This window comes from Cyanistes caeruleus, chromosome 10, assembly GCF_971803275.1.
Source record: "Cyanistes caeruleus chromosome 10, bCyaCae1.hap1.1, whole genome shotgun sequence".
In the NCBI taxonomy this organism is placed as follows: domain Eukaryota; kingdom Metazoa; phylum Chordata; class Aves; order Passeriformes; family Paridae; genus Cyanistes; species Cyanistes caeruleus.
In genome coordinates, this window is record NC_141710.1 from 18,616,884 (window position 1) to 18,633,613 (window position 16,730).

The following is a 16,730-nucleotide window of genomic DNA, read 5'->3' on the forward strand; positions in this document are numbered from 1 at the left end:
TTTGGGATTGCAGCACAGTCCAGTCCCACTGAGGCTGAGCTTCCCAAATCCCCCAGCGCTGGCTTCTGCAATTCCAACATATCCATCAAAACAGAGTTTTTGCAAATGAGCATTTATGGATTCCCTGGTGCACCAGCATTCCTCCCTTCTTGGAAATGGAGGCTGCAGAAAGCAGTTTGATGAAACAAGCCAGATCTGAAGGCAGAAGATACTGAAATCTGGAAGATTTAATTGAATATTTTTATTACATATTTTTGGAACCTTCATTATCCCCCCCCCACCCTCCAGGAATTTAATTACCTAAGGAAAATTATACTACTGATTACAAGATTGCAGGTTTATTTTCACTGCTGAGAACTCTTTTTTTTTTTTTACAGCTCACATTACACTTGCATGACTTGTTTTGTAACATCTTGAAATTTTTAATGCTATGATGAGGAAAGGTACTTATATATATATATATATATATATAGATGAACTAGGCAGAATACTTGATTTGCAGTCTTTTTGAAGGGAAATTGTTATTTCCTTGGTTTGAGTAGACCTGTATTATGGTTTCTTTGAGCTATTGGATAATGAGTTCACAGGATTGCTCCCAGGATGTGCCTTGTGTTTGTCCTTCAGGCCGGGTGCAATATGAGGAACTGAGAGAGGTGTCTTTAAAACATAAAAAGAAATGTTTTCTATAGGGGAATAAAAATAAATTATGCAGAAATTGTGACTACAGTGTGTATGAAATTAAACTGGCAAGTATACTGTGGTAAATATTTGACAGATAGGACAACAATTTTGACAGATTCTCAGTTTTTCCAATAAATCATTGCACCTGGGTCTTGTAAATAAAAATTCACGTCAGCCAGCACTGCATAGTGAGTTAAGGTCAGGAGAGATTTCCAAATGTGTTATGATGATTATCTAACAATTCAGTTAATAGAGCCGTAGAATTGGATGAGATTTTTGTCATTTCCCATGTCATAGCAACAGAGACCTTTGACTGAAACAACATCATGAATATTGGATAAGATCCTGCAGTGCTGTTTCTCCATGTTATGATATTATCCAAGGACGAAGGTTACAAATACATGAGTTGTACTATTCATTTTCCAGTGGGTAAAAACAAAGAAAAAAACCCCCCTAAACAAGTTTCAATACACAACTAGATATAATATATCTTTTTCTTTATATATATATATATCTGTATATATATCAAGTAAAAAAATCTAAAATAGTTGGAAGTAAAAAATGAAAAAATAGCTGATAGTGTTATTTTTTTCTTTACAGTGATATGGTAGCAAATACAAGACAAATGAATAATAAACCTTTACATAAGGAGTTCTGGTCCCACCTCCATCAATAGGGCTCAGACTAGAATACAAAATGGAACAAGGTGTTTTTTGCTTTTTGGCTACAGCTTCTTCAAGTGACAAAAATTATATCGATAAGACAGAAGAAAATTGTAGCACTACACAAAATAAAACTCCAAAGTGTTTTCCAATAGACCTTATAAACACCATAGGGTACAATTGACTTCTGAACTGAGGGAGCAAACACAAAGCATCACCAAGTCCTGCTGAGGCTGAAAATACTGTCTGCTTATCCCAAACTCAAAATACATCCTTTTGGTGCCATCTTACCGTAAAAAAACCCTAATTAATGCTTTATTCACCTTGCCAATATTAAAAAAAAACCAAAGCCACAAATCCATTGAATGGACTGAGCCAGGTGTGAGACCTCAATGATGCACAAGTGGTCGGCTGCCCTTTGTCCAGCAGTGAATTTCCCCAGAATCTTTTACACCAAAAACATCAATTGACTAAAGCTTGGCCAATGGTCACAATGAGCCCTATCTTGGCTGTAGAAAAGAAAGTACTAATCCCAGCTTAAAACAAGATCATAGAGACGCTCAACACAAAACAGTAACTTTTTCATTTGTCTGCATAATAATAACATCATGTTTGCATATAGAACAGCTTTTGCATTATTGCTCTACTTAGAAGAATATAGAACTTATACCAGACTTGCACATTACAAACTTAAGGTTCTTTGGTGAAGAATGAGAAAAAACAGTATTTTCACTGTAATTAAATCTCAGAGAAGTCTCCTTTCCTATCTGCTGATCCTTTGGATTCTCTCGCAGAGCAGGGAAAGGTATTGAGTCAGCTTTACCATGGCGACGATGGCGACCCCACCGATCATCATGCAGGTGGGCCAGAAGAGGGAGTGGAACAGCACGTTGGAGCTGTACAGTTTGGTTAAGATCACATTCTTCTGGACGCCCTCGGGGTCGTAGAAGCAGGAGAAGCGTTGGTACTTCCTGAAGTTTTCCATCACCACGTTCACCAGGGACATGGATTCTTCGTAATTCTTCCCGCACTTGGGGATGTACGAGCACTGGGAAGAGATCAGAGGGAGAAAAACATCTCCAAACCTGTTACAATGTCTGTTTTCAGGTGGCAGGTGGGGAAATCTCGAGACGATTATGCTTTTCATAGCAAGAGTGGAATGCTATTACGCTAATAATAAATTTATCGCAGCAAAACTCAATATTTTCCACATCTACAGAATTTCCCATTGGAGAACCTCCAAGTGCTGTTCAAACATTAATGCTTTAATCTGCACAGTGCCTGGTGAGATAGGTGAATATATTATTATTGCTAATTTGCACATGCAAAAATAGAACTGATAAAGTGCCTCTTCATCTTAAGTGGCACACATATGCTCGCAGTTAGATGGGTAATTGACTTTCTGTAAATACAAATCTGGTAGTTTAGCTCTCACTTGGCTTGGATCAAAGGGATCACAGTGGGCCCAGGAGCTCACTCAGAGGGGAGGGGGATGAGGAGAGACCTTCAGACAAATATCCTCATGGGGGTAATGCCTCAGTTAGAGACAAATAAATAGTCCAGGTTTTCCTACCGAGAGCCCAGAGGACTTTCATTCAGCCTCTAGCTGAAGATCAGCCTGGTTCCCAGAGTGGCTCTTAGTGGTGCTTTTGCCTTTGACCCCAGCATAACCCAAACATTTCCTTCTCTCTGAAGATGGTCCTGGAATTTTTGTTTTAGTCCAAAAGGAAATAAAATTTGGGAATGGCTCTATCTAGCACTGCTAGATTTCCAGAGAATACTAAAGGCAAGTTATTTAAAAAGCTGCCTTATGCAAGCCATGCACTGAAGATACTCCATGGGAAAGGCAGGACAGTAGGCCTGGGCTCTGCTGACCAAGAGCTGGTGTGGGCTGGTGAGGTGGCAGGCAGACACAAGGACTGAGGCCACATATGGACAATTTTTAACCTCAGACAGAAACCCCTGAACTTGCTGTTGCTCCTGCTGGTCTGGAAGATGATAGGAGCAGCCCAGCAGCCAGCCTCACTTCCTTCTCTCTTCTATGCACTTGCACCCCACCAAATCTGAAAGTTTTCTGCACCTGCACAGGGTTTTGATTAACTGCTTCAGGAGGAGTGTAAATCTGTTGCCTGACTTCTCCTTGGACATGCAGGTGGGCCCCAGCAGGCTGCTTGTCCTGGTGAGAATCTAAAGGAACCCCAGATAATTTAATGAGAAAGTGAGTTTTGCAAAGGAAAAAAGATGTTTTGATTAAAATAATGTGACCCATGGGTTTTGATTATTACTGTTTTAATGCACATATTTTATAAATGCCCCTCCATTCCTTTTTGTGACGTGCTGTGACTTCTTTTTTTAACATACTGCAACAAATCTCTAGTCCTAATTATGATCAAAGGATTAACCTCATAACAGGATTTGATTGATTCATTGGCAAGTTATTAACACAGAATATGATTTGAAGCATGGCAGAGAGATTGTCTGGTGTTAGCAGACTGGAGCGTTAATGGTGGAGCGTGGCCACACTGCCATTATGAATATTTCATAGAGCTCTAGAAATTAGAGATGAAAAATATCAGAGCGTTAATATCTCATCCATCTTGCTGCTGGTGCGTGTCTGCTCCCTATAGGATATCCTCTTGTACTCTGACCAAATTTGTCTTAAACGTCTCCAATGTCGCGAGCCCTCTTCCAGTGCACACGAGTCTTTAATAGATCATAATCTACTAAGTAGGGGAAATTTCTCAGTGAAGCATTTCTCATTTTCCCTTAATAAATTATCTGTTATCACTGCCATAAAAGCAGCATTTCCATTTCAAATGGGTTTGTGTCATGTTTTTTTGGGGGAATTTAGCATTTTTTTCTTGTCTTTTTTTGTTATAATTTCTGTTTCTGGAAGTCCCATGAAGTATCCCAAATGAGGTGATTAAATGAGAACTTGGCCACTTTTGCGAAATACAACTTCCCACAGGCAGAAAACAGAAGATATGTAGAAGCCAAAAGGATGAAAGAATCCTGAGTTCTGAGTTTGCAGAAATATCCCAAGAGTGCAGTGAGTCCAGCTACTGTCCAAGTGTTTTCAGAGGGGACCTGAAGCAGAACTTGAGCTGTTCCTCCTACACCTGTGGGCACAGAGCCACCAGCCATGCTGGGCTGCCCATGATGGAGGGTCTGGGAGCATGAAACTGTGAAGAGCAGCTGTGCAAGGGAAGTTGATTTATTTTGCCTCTCATCCAGACTCCTTGTGCTGAAGCTGTCTCTCTCTCCAGGCTGTGGCCTCCCAGGTGCCCTTTACTCTTTCTGCTGTCTGCCTCACTCTGGTTCTCCTGGGATCCTGGAAACATCTTGGTCTTAGCTTTGAGAAGGTACTCAGCACTAGGACATTAAATTTTGGTTGTGGGGTCTCCTGGCCCCCTTTAACACCTCAGCTTTCCCAGTGATTTCCCAGGGACAGCACAGGGCTGTGTTTCATGGTGTTTGGCAAACAAGTAGGAAGACTTGATAACAGGGTGTATTGATGTTTTCTTTGTTTTCCATAGTTTAAATTTTCAATAGTTTTCTCCCCTGCCTGGTAAGGAATTTTATATCCACAACTGTTATGCTGTACTTGTGAATGTAGACAATTAAATCTATGCTGCTTTTTGACACTTCTGCATTGTCAAATACTTGGAGATCTGCAAGTAAACAATGTTTGGTGCTCTACTTCAGGTGAAGATTCTGTGATACAGCATGAGAAAGGTGGTTCTTGTATTCCTTGCAATCTGAGCAGAAGATGGATCTACCAGACAGTTATAAATAGAAGTTGTTATCAATGTTTCCATCTCTAATTTCCTAAAATAAAGGATTGGGTAGGTATCCCGTCTGAACTACCTCTGGACACATCCAGTCTAGTGCCCTGCTCAGTGCAGAGTTGCTAAGGGACTTGTCCAGTCAGATTGTGAATATCTCTAAGGATGGAGATCACACAACTTCTCCAGGCGAGCTGGAGGCAGTTTCCCTTAAATCAAGGAAGATTCACTAAAAAGGGCACTGCCAGAAATGCCCCCAGCTCAGGCTGGACAGTGAAATATTCAGCTTTCATCATATGTCTGTGGCTGGGATTGGTGTTCAAGCTGAGCCTGGAAACTTAGACAGGATGTGCTGTGGCAATCTTTATAAGAAAGTGATCAGGATGTCAATTTAAACCCCTCAGAAAGTGCAAAGAGTTCTGTGTCTGAGTTGGCCTGAATTGATTCCTCCAGATGGAATTCTCCAGTTCCAGCCCTGAAATGGGTCTACTGGAATCCACAGCTGACGACCTCTGCTTCCCCTCCCTGCACCAGGCACACTCCTTCCTGACTTATAAATACCTGAGTCTTCAGTGAGAAACCCTGAGAAGCCACATCATTTCTGAGTCTCAGGCAGTTACAGCTGATTTTGGTGATTAAATCCTTCTTGTTATCTCACTAATGGAGAACTGATATAAATCAGCAGTAGCTCCAATGACATGAAAAGGATCAAAATTACATAAGATGAGATCAAAATGGGGCCTCTCTAATTGCTTTAACTACCACAGCCCTTCCTCATGGTGACAGCCTGGCTCCATGGCAGATTCACCTCTTGCAGAGGCTGTTACAGCCTTTGGCAGCTGGGGATGGAAAGTGCAGCCACGGAAGCATTTAAACTATTTTGTCTGTAGTATTGACAAGGGGCTGGGCTTCTCCTAAAGGCTAGAGATAAAGTAGGCACAGTGAGAGCAATGAAAAGCCAGAAAAGAATCTTATATGCTTTTCTTGGAAAGACTCGAGCAGCTTGACAGACATCACTGACTTCCCACTGATTCCCACCGGAGACTGGCAGCAGCATGCTGTAGATCTCAGTATAAATTGTACCTACTCCTTACTCCACCTTCTGAGCCGACAGGCAGGTTAGACAGCAATTCTCCTGGATAAACTATTATTTAAAATCAAGGTGGATTTCGCTCTGTCCATGCTGGCTGGCGGGGAGAAGAGAGACACAGGCTCCAGATGCTGCTCTGCCTCTGTGTGTGGGTGCTCAGCAAAGCACAGAGGTTGGTGGAGGGGTGCTCCCTTTTTGAGGTCACTGGTGTTGGCCTTGGAGTGTCAGGACTGTGCTGTGCTGTCCCCAGTAATGTCAGAGCTCAGTGAGCCAAGCATGTGTTGGTTGTTTTGGGTTTTTTTTGTTTTTTTTTTCTTTTTTTTTTTCTTTATTTGGCAAGGGTAAAGATGAGGAACACAGATCTGAGTTCCTCTGAGGATGGAGAGAGACAGTTTAGCACCCAGCTGGAGCATTAGCACCCAGCACTGCTCAGGACTGCTTTCCTGCTGCATGGGGATGCTCTCTGGCCAGAGGAAAAGCACATCTGGGATGTTGAGATTGGTTGTGTTGATTTGAGCTTGGAAACTCTGCTGATCTGAGCCACGAGCAAAAAGATAGGTATTTTATAGACATTGCAAACTTCCATTCAAAACTGCTTTTGTGTTCAGGTCACATAGCCAGCAGCATGCCAGGAAAACCTAGGAATCCTCCTGGGAGTAGAGCTTAACCTGTAAAACAACCTTGGGCTGGAGAAAGTATTAACTGTGTCTACTCTAAATTAAGAGGAGGTTGGCATCTGAGAGAATTCCAAAGTCCATTTCAGCAAGCAAAAAGGATCAATAACAGAATGTGGAGATTTATGCTGAATCTCTCGATTTATTTGAATCAGTGGAGCACAGAGATTTATCTGATCTCTTTTAATCAAATTGAGGTGTGAACATCATGATTTTGCTTGTGCCCCAGCAGGAAGTGGGATCTGTCCTGCCTCAGACTTCACAGACAGTGAGTGCCTCTTCCTGCACTGATGCCAGAGCAGAGGGGAAAAAAGGGGGACTCTTCTCCATTTCACACTTCAGATCCAGAGGACTCCATCTCTCAGCCACGAGAATTAATCATCCAGCAGAATAAGCAGCCTAGTGCAACCATGTCATGCTTTGACAAATTTTAATATCGCTTCATCTTAATATGCAGAAGAAATTTGTTCTACTGAATGGCTGCCATAAATAGGAACACAACAGGTTATGTTGTCAGCAGTCTGATCCTAGGCTCTGTTCTTCTGGGGTGTGCTTTGCCAAGTTTGGGGTTCAGCGACCTTGGATAACCGAGTAGTTAAAGAAAATCTGGCAGCTGTAATGATCCCACTGTGTCCCAGCTCACTCCAGTTCGAACTCTCAGGGACACAGGTGGTGTCAATATGAAGAAAGGAAGGTGGGCAGAGGGAAATTTCCCCATTCTCATCTCGCCTTTCTGTGTGGAAGGAGTGTGGAGCCACCTGTGAAGGTGGGAGTGATGCATGGCCTGTGCCAGCCCCAGCTGTGCTGCCACTGCCTGGAGCCTCCTCTGCATCTGCTGCCTCCCTACAGCCTCCAGACAGGAGCTCTTGCCATCCCACCTGCATGGGCTTACACTGGAGTTTGTACTTGCAGAAGCAGAGAGGGGAATTCCTCAGACTTGCTGGAAATAACCCCGTTAGTTCAATGTCTGGAATCAGGGAAGTTGTGCTGTAAAGGTGGGGCGACTCCTTATCTTATTCACACCCCAAAGCCAGGACTTCTATATTTATGCTGCTGCTTTTCTCTTGCCACTCCCCACTCAGTGAACTTTCAGGATCTTTGCAGGGTAAGTGCAGTGCCTGGAGCCCAGCAGCTGACCTCAGTGGAGCTGCTCGGGCACGGAGTTTGTCACCAGGGATGGAGATGGGCTCTCATCTCTCCCTGCCTCTTTGCCCAGCCCTGCAGAAATGCCCATCTCCCCTCTCACTGCCACACTGATGCTCCCTGCACATTTCAAGGGATGTTCAGTGTCGTGGGGAGCCATTCCTGGGTGGGAATTGACTTGTCCACAGCTCCACCAGAATATCAACATGATAAGTGCTCAGTGATCCCCAGCTCCTGCAAAGCACTTGAGAAGGATGAGGGAGGCTGCAGCCCTTGGGGCACAGCACCCCTTGTGGAATGGATGGAGGCAGAAAGCTTCACCTCTCCAGATGTGTGAGCTGGGTTTGTGAACTGATTTCTGCTTTCTCTGCCCTGTATTTATCAGTGAAGCAGAAGCTGGAAGCCTTATATTGCTTTAAAGTGAAGAATGGATGTAATGAGATGAGAAGCCCTCCAGAAACCCATTTAGGAACAAATTTTTTTCTGTGCTCCTACCTCAGAATTAATTTTCATTGTTTCCTCGGTGTGGTAAAGTAGAAGCTTCTGGCCAGAAGAGGTGAGATTAACATACACCTGCAGGCAGGGGTACTGAGAGATTTTCCAGCACTCTGGGCCGCAGTTAAACGAGCAGTTAAAGGTTTCTGTGATGGATGCATTGAGAAGTGAGCACTGAGTCTCTTCTGTCCAGACACTAAGTAGAAAAAAAAGGAGACATTAGAGCATGGCAAGAATAGGTAAATAAGCACTAAAGCCATCTCAGGATTCCCATCAGAGATATACTGTGGGCATCTTGTAGGAGAAGTTACATGTTGCAGTAAAGGCTGGGCTGTCTCATGTCACACATCACAGACAGTGTTTTATTCTGTAGTGCACAGAGTTTAACCTGGGGGCACAAAATGACCCTATCCACTTATGTCTGTGTATAAATGGAAAGTGAACTGGAACTTGGACCCTGGAGAAGGTATGTTTGAGAGTTTCAGCAGAGAAAGAACAAAAATGAGCAGCCTGTGCTGGGGAGAGCACAACACACATGGTGCTGCATGACAAGACACCCTGAGCTAAGACTTGAGGGTTAGCTGAAAGTCCAGGCCAGTTTAAAACAAAGGTTGAGAGGACAATTTTGAATTAGCAGGGCATGGATTCTCATACATGAAGACATAGGAACTTCCAAGTGGTACCTCATGCAGCTCTGCCTGTGGGAAAGCCTTTCCTAGTGGCAGCTTGCTTGGTTTTCTGTAAGTTAAGTCAGTGGTTGTAACTTTTCTGCAGTATTTCATCTCATCTCCAATTCACCAGAGGCTAAAACTGGAATGAAGGAGCCTGCCTGTGCACTAGCAATGTTTGCTGGCATGTATTTAAAAACCTACAGCTGTGTTTTCCTTGGGGAAAGGGCACACTGAGGGCTCTGCAAAAAGCCCTTTGTGGGCTGGGGGGAGGTTTCACCCAGGGTTTCCCTTTGATCGTGCTCACCCCTCAGCTCACCCCCAATGCAGCTGTCTTGCCCTACCATGAAGGGGGTGAGGGTCTGCTTGCCCCTCAAAAATCTATGAAAGGCTTTACATAGTAAGTGATATCAAAGATTTGTGACTAACTCTATTGCTGTTTTACTTTGGCAGTAATTCTGCTCGTATATTCCGTTTTACATTTATATTAAATTATGCTGTGTTTTCTGGGGGGAAATTGAACGAAAGGATTTTTTTCCCCCTCCCGGGCAGTATTTGTTGGAGCAGCTTTGCTGTAAAGGAGAATAACCCCTGAGGAGATCAGTCTGTGCTGAAAAAAGTGACAGCAAAGGTTCCTGGGTTGTCTTCGCCTCACTTTCACCTTTCTGGCTGCTGTTTGATTCATGCAGTGGGGTAATAAAGTAACACCTACCTACCACAGACTTGTGAAGATGGAATAGTTGATACTTTGGAGGTGCTTTGATATCTTCTGGCATTTTTTTTCATATATCATATAATATAAATCAACTCTTTCCACGTGAGTGATTTTGACCTTAGCAGACTGCAATTGACCCTGATACTGCTGAAAGATCTGGGACAACAATTTGGAATAGCAAATGCTCTTGGATACTTAACAGGTCTTGATCTCAGTTTCCAAAATCTAAATTTTGCTTTGATTCAAAAAGGGACAAATAACTTTATCAGATAAATAAGATGCTGTGGATCAGTAAAGCTCATCCTCATCTGTATTCTTTATCACTGCAGGGTCAAGAGGGAATATTCTCATGCAGGTGCACTAGTATTTTGATCTAGTGATCAAATTATCAATTTGATAATTGAGGATGTTCACACCAGTTACCTGTAGGCACTTGTTGCATGTGCTTAAAGAAGCCTGTGGTGTTAAACCCAAAATGTTCCAGATATGAACCCCTGCCTTACTGTGGTTTGGGGCATGGCAGACTAATATTTTGATCTTCAGCTGCACAGTTTTTCATTCTCTTAACTCAGCCAATCAGGACAGGAAAGAACCCATCACTGACAGTCTTATTGCAGTCTGCTCTGGATTTTAAATAGGGCTGATGTTTGAAAACTGATTACAAATGTTGTTAATGAATCACAGACCAAACTCTCTACTCAGTGTCAGAAAAGGAAGCCAGAGAAAGCCTCAGAAAAATTAAGTGCAGTGCAGGAATGATGAAAGATGGTCTTTTCACTTTCAACAAATTACTATCTTTCATGAGGATTTCACTTGTTAAAATGAAAGTAATAACCAACATGCAAAACTACATGCTACAAAGAGCTTGATTTCCTTCCCAAATTAATTCTCCATCCTTCATTTGGAAGTGTACTGTTTCTCAAGGCTGCAAAATATTTTTTCTTATTTTATTCTTTAGTGCTGAGTCTGGGCTTTGCAGCAGCAGCCTCTGAGAAGCTTATAATGTTCAGCAGACTGCAGGCCAGCTGATATGGTTATTATACTGGTGTTAAACTGTGCCAAGTCTAAAGCCTGTGGATTGAGATTTTGTCAAACAGGGATCTAATTCTTCCTTCAATTTATGCCAATATTACTTGAATTGTTTTCACTGTGTCAGTGCCTAATTTATACTGGGGCAAAGAGTTGCAAAGTTTGGCCTATGTTGAACAAATAAACCATTATAAAATTTTGATAAAAAGGGTCAAAAGAATAAGCCAGACAAGGTCAGCTGGAACAGGGGGTGTGAGACCAGGGACAGCCATGGGATTACCTTTGCATGTAGGAGCGTAGCAGCGTGATTCCCAGCAGGAAGTACATCATGATAGAGCACACCATCATGGCCAGCCCGAGGAGTATGGCACGGTCTTCTCCAGCTTTCAGGGCTGTGACTGTTTTCCTTTTGTCCAGTAGGTCGTGATCCCTGATTTTTTGGTAAATATTTCTGAGGTTGAAAACAATACATTCATATGTGAAGTTCATATTTAATCATCAATGCAGCCTCTACAGGGTGGGAAGTTCCACCTCCATACCCATCTCATGGGAGAGAAAGGCTTAAAAGTCCTCAGGTGTCCTTTTTCAACGGATTCACTCTGACCTGGTGGAAACTTATTCATCTCCAAAATTAATTACAGCCATTTCTGAAAAGGTAAAAAACTCTTACAGCAAATAGAAATATTAGACACTTGTGCCAGCTCAGTAAATCCTTCTTTGGTAGAACCTCTTCGGCTCAGTAGAATTATCCCAGAGGTGCATTTGACCTGCCAGTGCCATCTTAGGCCACTAGAAGATGCTCAGGTGTATGAGGTGTCTTTTCTCCAGCTGAATAGAGTAGCAGGTCTTATGTTTCCACATGTTGGAAATAGCCTGAAGAAAACCATCATTAATATTATCTGAAAGGACCGTGCTCTCTTTTGATTCACTACAGGCTCTTGGTTTGGGCAATTTTCCGCCCTGAGTGTGACTCAAAGCTCTTGAAACACTATGGGGATTTTGCAATCGATTTCTGTGGGTTTTTTTGATTGGGAGCTTATTTACTTTAGTCATAAACCAGCTTTTTGGAAGCCCAGTTACTCATTACAGTGAAAACCCTCACAGAGAATTACCCACTAGAGCTATTTGTTCTGGGATTAAAAAAAAAAAAGAAAAAAAAAAAAAAAAAGAAAAAGAAGATACAACAAACCATTCCCCCTTCAGCAGAGAGTCCTTTGCATTTTCTAACCATAAGTCCTTCTTTCATCTCCAAGCCTTTGATGATTCAATGGGTCATGAGGACACAATGGTGGAGAAGGAAATATTTGAGTACATTTCAAACACACTCAAACCTTGTGGGTTTAAAATGTACTTACAGACCTGAGGCTGGTCAAAATCTCCTGTGTTTTCTGTTATGGTTCTTTTGAATCATCCAGGCAGCACCCGAAGCATGTGAACCGCACACCTCTGAGCCCTGGCACCACCATAACATGGCACAGTAGTACACGTGGGAGGAGTTCCTCTTCTACTGTCTGCAAAATGGCAGGTGAGCAACATCAACGTCACTTTGGGCTCCAGCAAAGCCACCACTCGTTTAAGCTGAAGCCACCAAGCTTCACTCACCCGAGGGGGAAAAAAAAATCAGTGAGTCAGGTCAACCAGGGAACTTACATTGACTATTAAGGATAGAGAAATAGAGATAAGACAGACGTAAAATCATACATAAACACAGTAGAAGCAACAGCAAAAAATATGTTTAATCATAGACTCCCTGAGACTGGAATTGAATTTCTATTTAGATGATGAGTCATAGTCAGGAAAAGCACATATGGTGTGGGGTTTTATAGCAAAAATCTTGCTTAGATGGTGCTGCAGTCAATAGTCTCCCGTACGTAAGAACCCTCGAGGTTTTTTTATCCAACTGTAGTTTACATCTTTAGATGTCCAGGGCTTCTCTTCAAAAACATCCTTTAAAGCTTGTCACTGTTTTCCTAGTTGGAAATGAAATGGTAATTCAGCCTGTCAAGATTTTCTCTGCTGTTCAGGAGGAAAAATATATTGTAAACTGGCAGATGCAATTGCCTTCAAAGAAGTAATGGAGAGTAATAATCTAATGTTACTTTTCTATTATTATTTATCAAACTGTATTTAACTGCTGCCATTAGGATTTGCATTGCTCCCAAATGGAAGAAGACAGGAAGGCAGAGATTGTCATGCAGTTCCAGCACATTAAATGATCACACAGCATAACTTATGTCAACATGTAGGCATAAAACAGGCCCAGTGCAATCACTCACTAATGTCATAGGACATAAAATGGGCAATTTTAAAACAAATAGCTAATTGAGATTGGTTACAAGTGCTTCCCATGTGGCCTTGAGCCAAGGGACATGCCATCAGAGGCAAAAAAAGGATGGACTGAAGTGAAAACAAAACTACTTGGCAAAGCTGACTGGTGACCACCTGCTAGGTGCATCTTCCAAGCTCACCTACTGTAGGAAATAAAACTAAAGAAAGCTCTCAGAGGTCAGGCTTGGACCACTTCTCTTTTGTTAATATTTGTTATTCAAAGCCCTGAAAAGCAAAGTGATAACCTGGTACTCATCACAAGGCTTTTTTCCTCTGAATCTTTGCCAGGAGTCATCCTGGTGGCCCTGCTGGGGCAGGTGGTGGTGTGGCACATGCCAGCCCATGCCAGCAGTCCTACCACAGCCCAGGAGACAACGATGAGCAACCCTCCCTTCTCCTCCTCACTCTTGTGCCTGCACTGGGGAGGTGCCAGTTCTCTTTGTGTGATACTGGGAACATCTGCTGCTACAGAATTTCACATTTTTGCCCCATTGAGCCCTGGTTTGGGGAACACAATATGTTTTGCCCATTATTTGGGCACCAACAGAGCATGTTGCTCAGTCTCAGCACGTCCCTCGCTGGAGTGGCAGTGACATGAGTGTGCAGCTGTGCCGAGGTGGGTTCGTGTACCTGTGAACTTTTGGCACAGCTCAGGGGCCTCTCTCTGCTCGGTCAGCTGGAGCTACACCGTGCTTAGCTGGCTGATTTTGGGTCCCAGAGCTGCACAGCCACAGTCAGCTGCCTGCTGGGCTGTGTTTAGGTACAGGTCACTGCATCCCAGACACCGTTCATCAGGTGACTCCATCTAACACTTGTGATTTCCTGGGATAACTCCCTGTACGACGTCCTGGGGAGCTGCTGGTTTGTAAAGAAGCCCCAGCTGTCAGAACATGGGGTCTCCTGACCTGTGCAAAGGCATTTAATAGGAAGCAAGCCCCCAAGGACAAAAGGTCTTTGCGCCCCTGATCATTTCCAAACTGAAGTTCTCCCCTGCTGAATTTCCATGTCCTTTCTGCCAAGTTTTTCAGAGGATGAAGACTGGCTGCTCTCCCCAGGCTCTGATGCCAGAGAGGAGATCTCAGCTGTGACTGTGCCTGCTGGGGACATAGAAGAGATTTCCCTGTCCATGTCCCTGCACAGCAGCAGTGAGGGGATCCCTCTGCAATGTGGTCAGCAGATCCTTCTGTATCTCCTGCTCCAAAATGAGCAGTACTAAGAGCTCTGTAAAGAGTGCTAAGTGTCCTCACGGGAAAGCTAGAATAGCCAGGCACCTGCAATTACTGCAATTACTATATTTATTTCAAACAAACACAGATTACCTACCTTCAAAGCCTTCCTCTTGCAAACAAAGCATGGTGTGACACCGAGGGAGACATTGCCTCCTCTGGCACCACGCAGTCGTGGGGCTTGTCAGACAGGGATGCCTGCCTGAATTATTCAGAATGACTTTGAATTCACATTCTCTTCTCTGATATCACAGTTGTTATGCAGATGTCACTCAAAGATCTCCTCATGGTGAGGTGTTTACTGATATTAGAAACCCTTGAATGCAATGGTCAGAAATTACTCCTGTATCTTACCTGCAGAATTCCCTGTGTTTAGGGATTTTTCTGCTCAGAAGCTACTTCCTTTACATTTTTCTTTACAGGTATATTTGGCTGCACCTGATTTTGCTAGTAGACCTATGGCAACAGGAAATGTCTCTGGAGCCCTCAAAATAGACTCAGTGATGGTTGTAGGCAGATTTCAACAGATATTAACAGATTTATTCACCCAATTCCTTCCTCTTCACCAGGCTGGGCACAACCGAACCAAACCAAACCAAACCAAACCAAACCAAACCAAACCAAACCAAACCAAACCAAACCAAACCAAACCAAACCAATGCTTTGTTTTCCTAATGGTTGCAATGGTTTGGGGAGCCTCTTTGACAGCTGAGAAAGAATGGGGGCTTGACTGGTTTTCCAAAGCATAAAATGTGACAGGGAATTGTGGATAGCTAAAACAGCAATGAAATACAGATATTCTGGTGCTGATCCTACAAAAAAAGGATGCCTGAGAGATGCCTTCCACCCAGGAGGAGGTGATTCTTTTACAGCAAGTGGCTCACTATAGTACAGTTAATATTATGGTGCAACCCATCAAAAGTCTCTGCTTGTAGCATATGTTGGGTGACAAGTCTGCTGATCCATATGACAATCTCCTGTCTGAAGTTTAAAGAACAAAATTCCCGGGAAAGGGTCATTTAAGGTGAGTCATTTTTCTAAAAGGCACCACCAGTTTGATATAATGATGGCACTGGTGATCTTACATGTGTTAAAATCACTGCCAGACACTGGAGGATGAGCTTCTCCCACTAACAGCACTTGCTCTGTGTTCACACCTCTCCTCTGCAGTCCTCAGGCTGCCATCAGCACTCTCTTATTTCCATCTTCTTTTCCTCCCTTTCCCTCCTGCATTTTATTAATCACTCACAAGGTACAAGGAAGTCCTGTACAGCTCTACAGAACCTCCTGGGAAATAAACCCACCCAAAGGCTTGTCAAGATATCTGAATTTGCCATGGCTGGGGTGTAGGCATAGAGATACTCTTCCCTATTCCCTGCTTCTGCAGGCAGGCAGGGATGAGCTCTGCCTGCATTTGTACTGACCTGGCTCTGCTGAGCCCTCAGCCCAAGTTAATAAGCCTGGCTTCAAGGCATGGTGAGAGTCAAAGGCTGCCCTAATCAGGAACTTCCAGCCAGCCCAAAGTGTGGGCAGATATCTCCTTCAAGGGTCTGACCTTGGGCCATGTCTGTTCTAATGCAGAAGGACATTGCCTGGGGAAAATTCAATTAAGGAAGAATCTAAGAGAAGTACAGCAGGCATTTAGACAACCAGCTCTAATGAAAGTTCATGCTGAAAAGCTGGAATTTTTGCCTTCAAAATATCTGTTTGGGATCAGATAATCCAAAGAGCTGAACACCTATGCAACCTTTGCAGAGACATTCAGTGAATTGGCCAATTCTCCAAAGAATCTCAGGGTCCTGAGGGCAGCTCTGCTGCCTGAATTCAGGAGTGCATATTGCCAAGCAGATGCCAACAGTAATGCCTCATCAGAATTACTGAAGAGTGTATTTTGCTAATTGGCACTGTAGATATATTGATATCTGTTTGTGTTTCACTGGACTGTGATTTTTTTTGTGATTATATTTAATAGTGACTGCAAGAGGAACTGAAGGAGAGGTGGAAAGGAGCAAAGGAAAGAGAAGAAAGGCAAATGTGTCCTTGTTGTAATAAGACAAGCTGTCCAGCAAATCTTACTACAAAGGAGAGGGATTTTGGAAGGATGAATCTGAGCATTACTGACAATTGTTCTTTCATCATTGATATTTAACTTCTTTTGTTCCCAACTGAGCACTGCCTTTATCTGTGGACTTCAAACCTCTCCTTCCCTTTCCTTCTCTTTGGCACATTTCCCT

At 43.2% G+C, this 16,730-nt stretch overlaps 1 protein-coding gene across 3 annotated transcripts in view; it reads right to left on the reverse strand.

The window, feature by feature from the left end:
• Positions 1–1,162: 1,162 nt before the first annotated feature.
• The window catches only part of KCNMB2 (potassium calcium-activated channel subfamily M regulatory beta subunit 2), a 139,377-nt gene continuing 123,809 nt past the window's right edge, over positions 1,163–16,730 (reverse strand). For 2 of the 3 annotated variants that reach the window (XM_023932856.2, XM_086843326.1), the window contains exons 3-5: positions 11,223–11,393; positions 8,531–8,726; positions 1,981–2,391 (exon numbers count right to left, since the gene is read on the reverse strand). In XM_023932856.2, coding sequence (XP_023788624.1) covers positions 2,107–2,391; positions 8,531–8,726; positions 11,223–11,393 — 652 coding nt within the window. In that variant the 3' untranslated portion in view covers positions 1,981–2,106. Of the gene's footprint in view, positions 2,392–8,530; positions 8,727–11,222; positions 11,394–16,730 lie in introns of all 3 variants that reach the window. The other variant, XM_086843327.1, reaches the window with a different exon arrangement.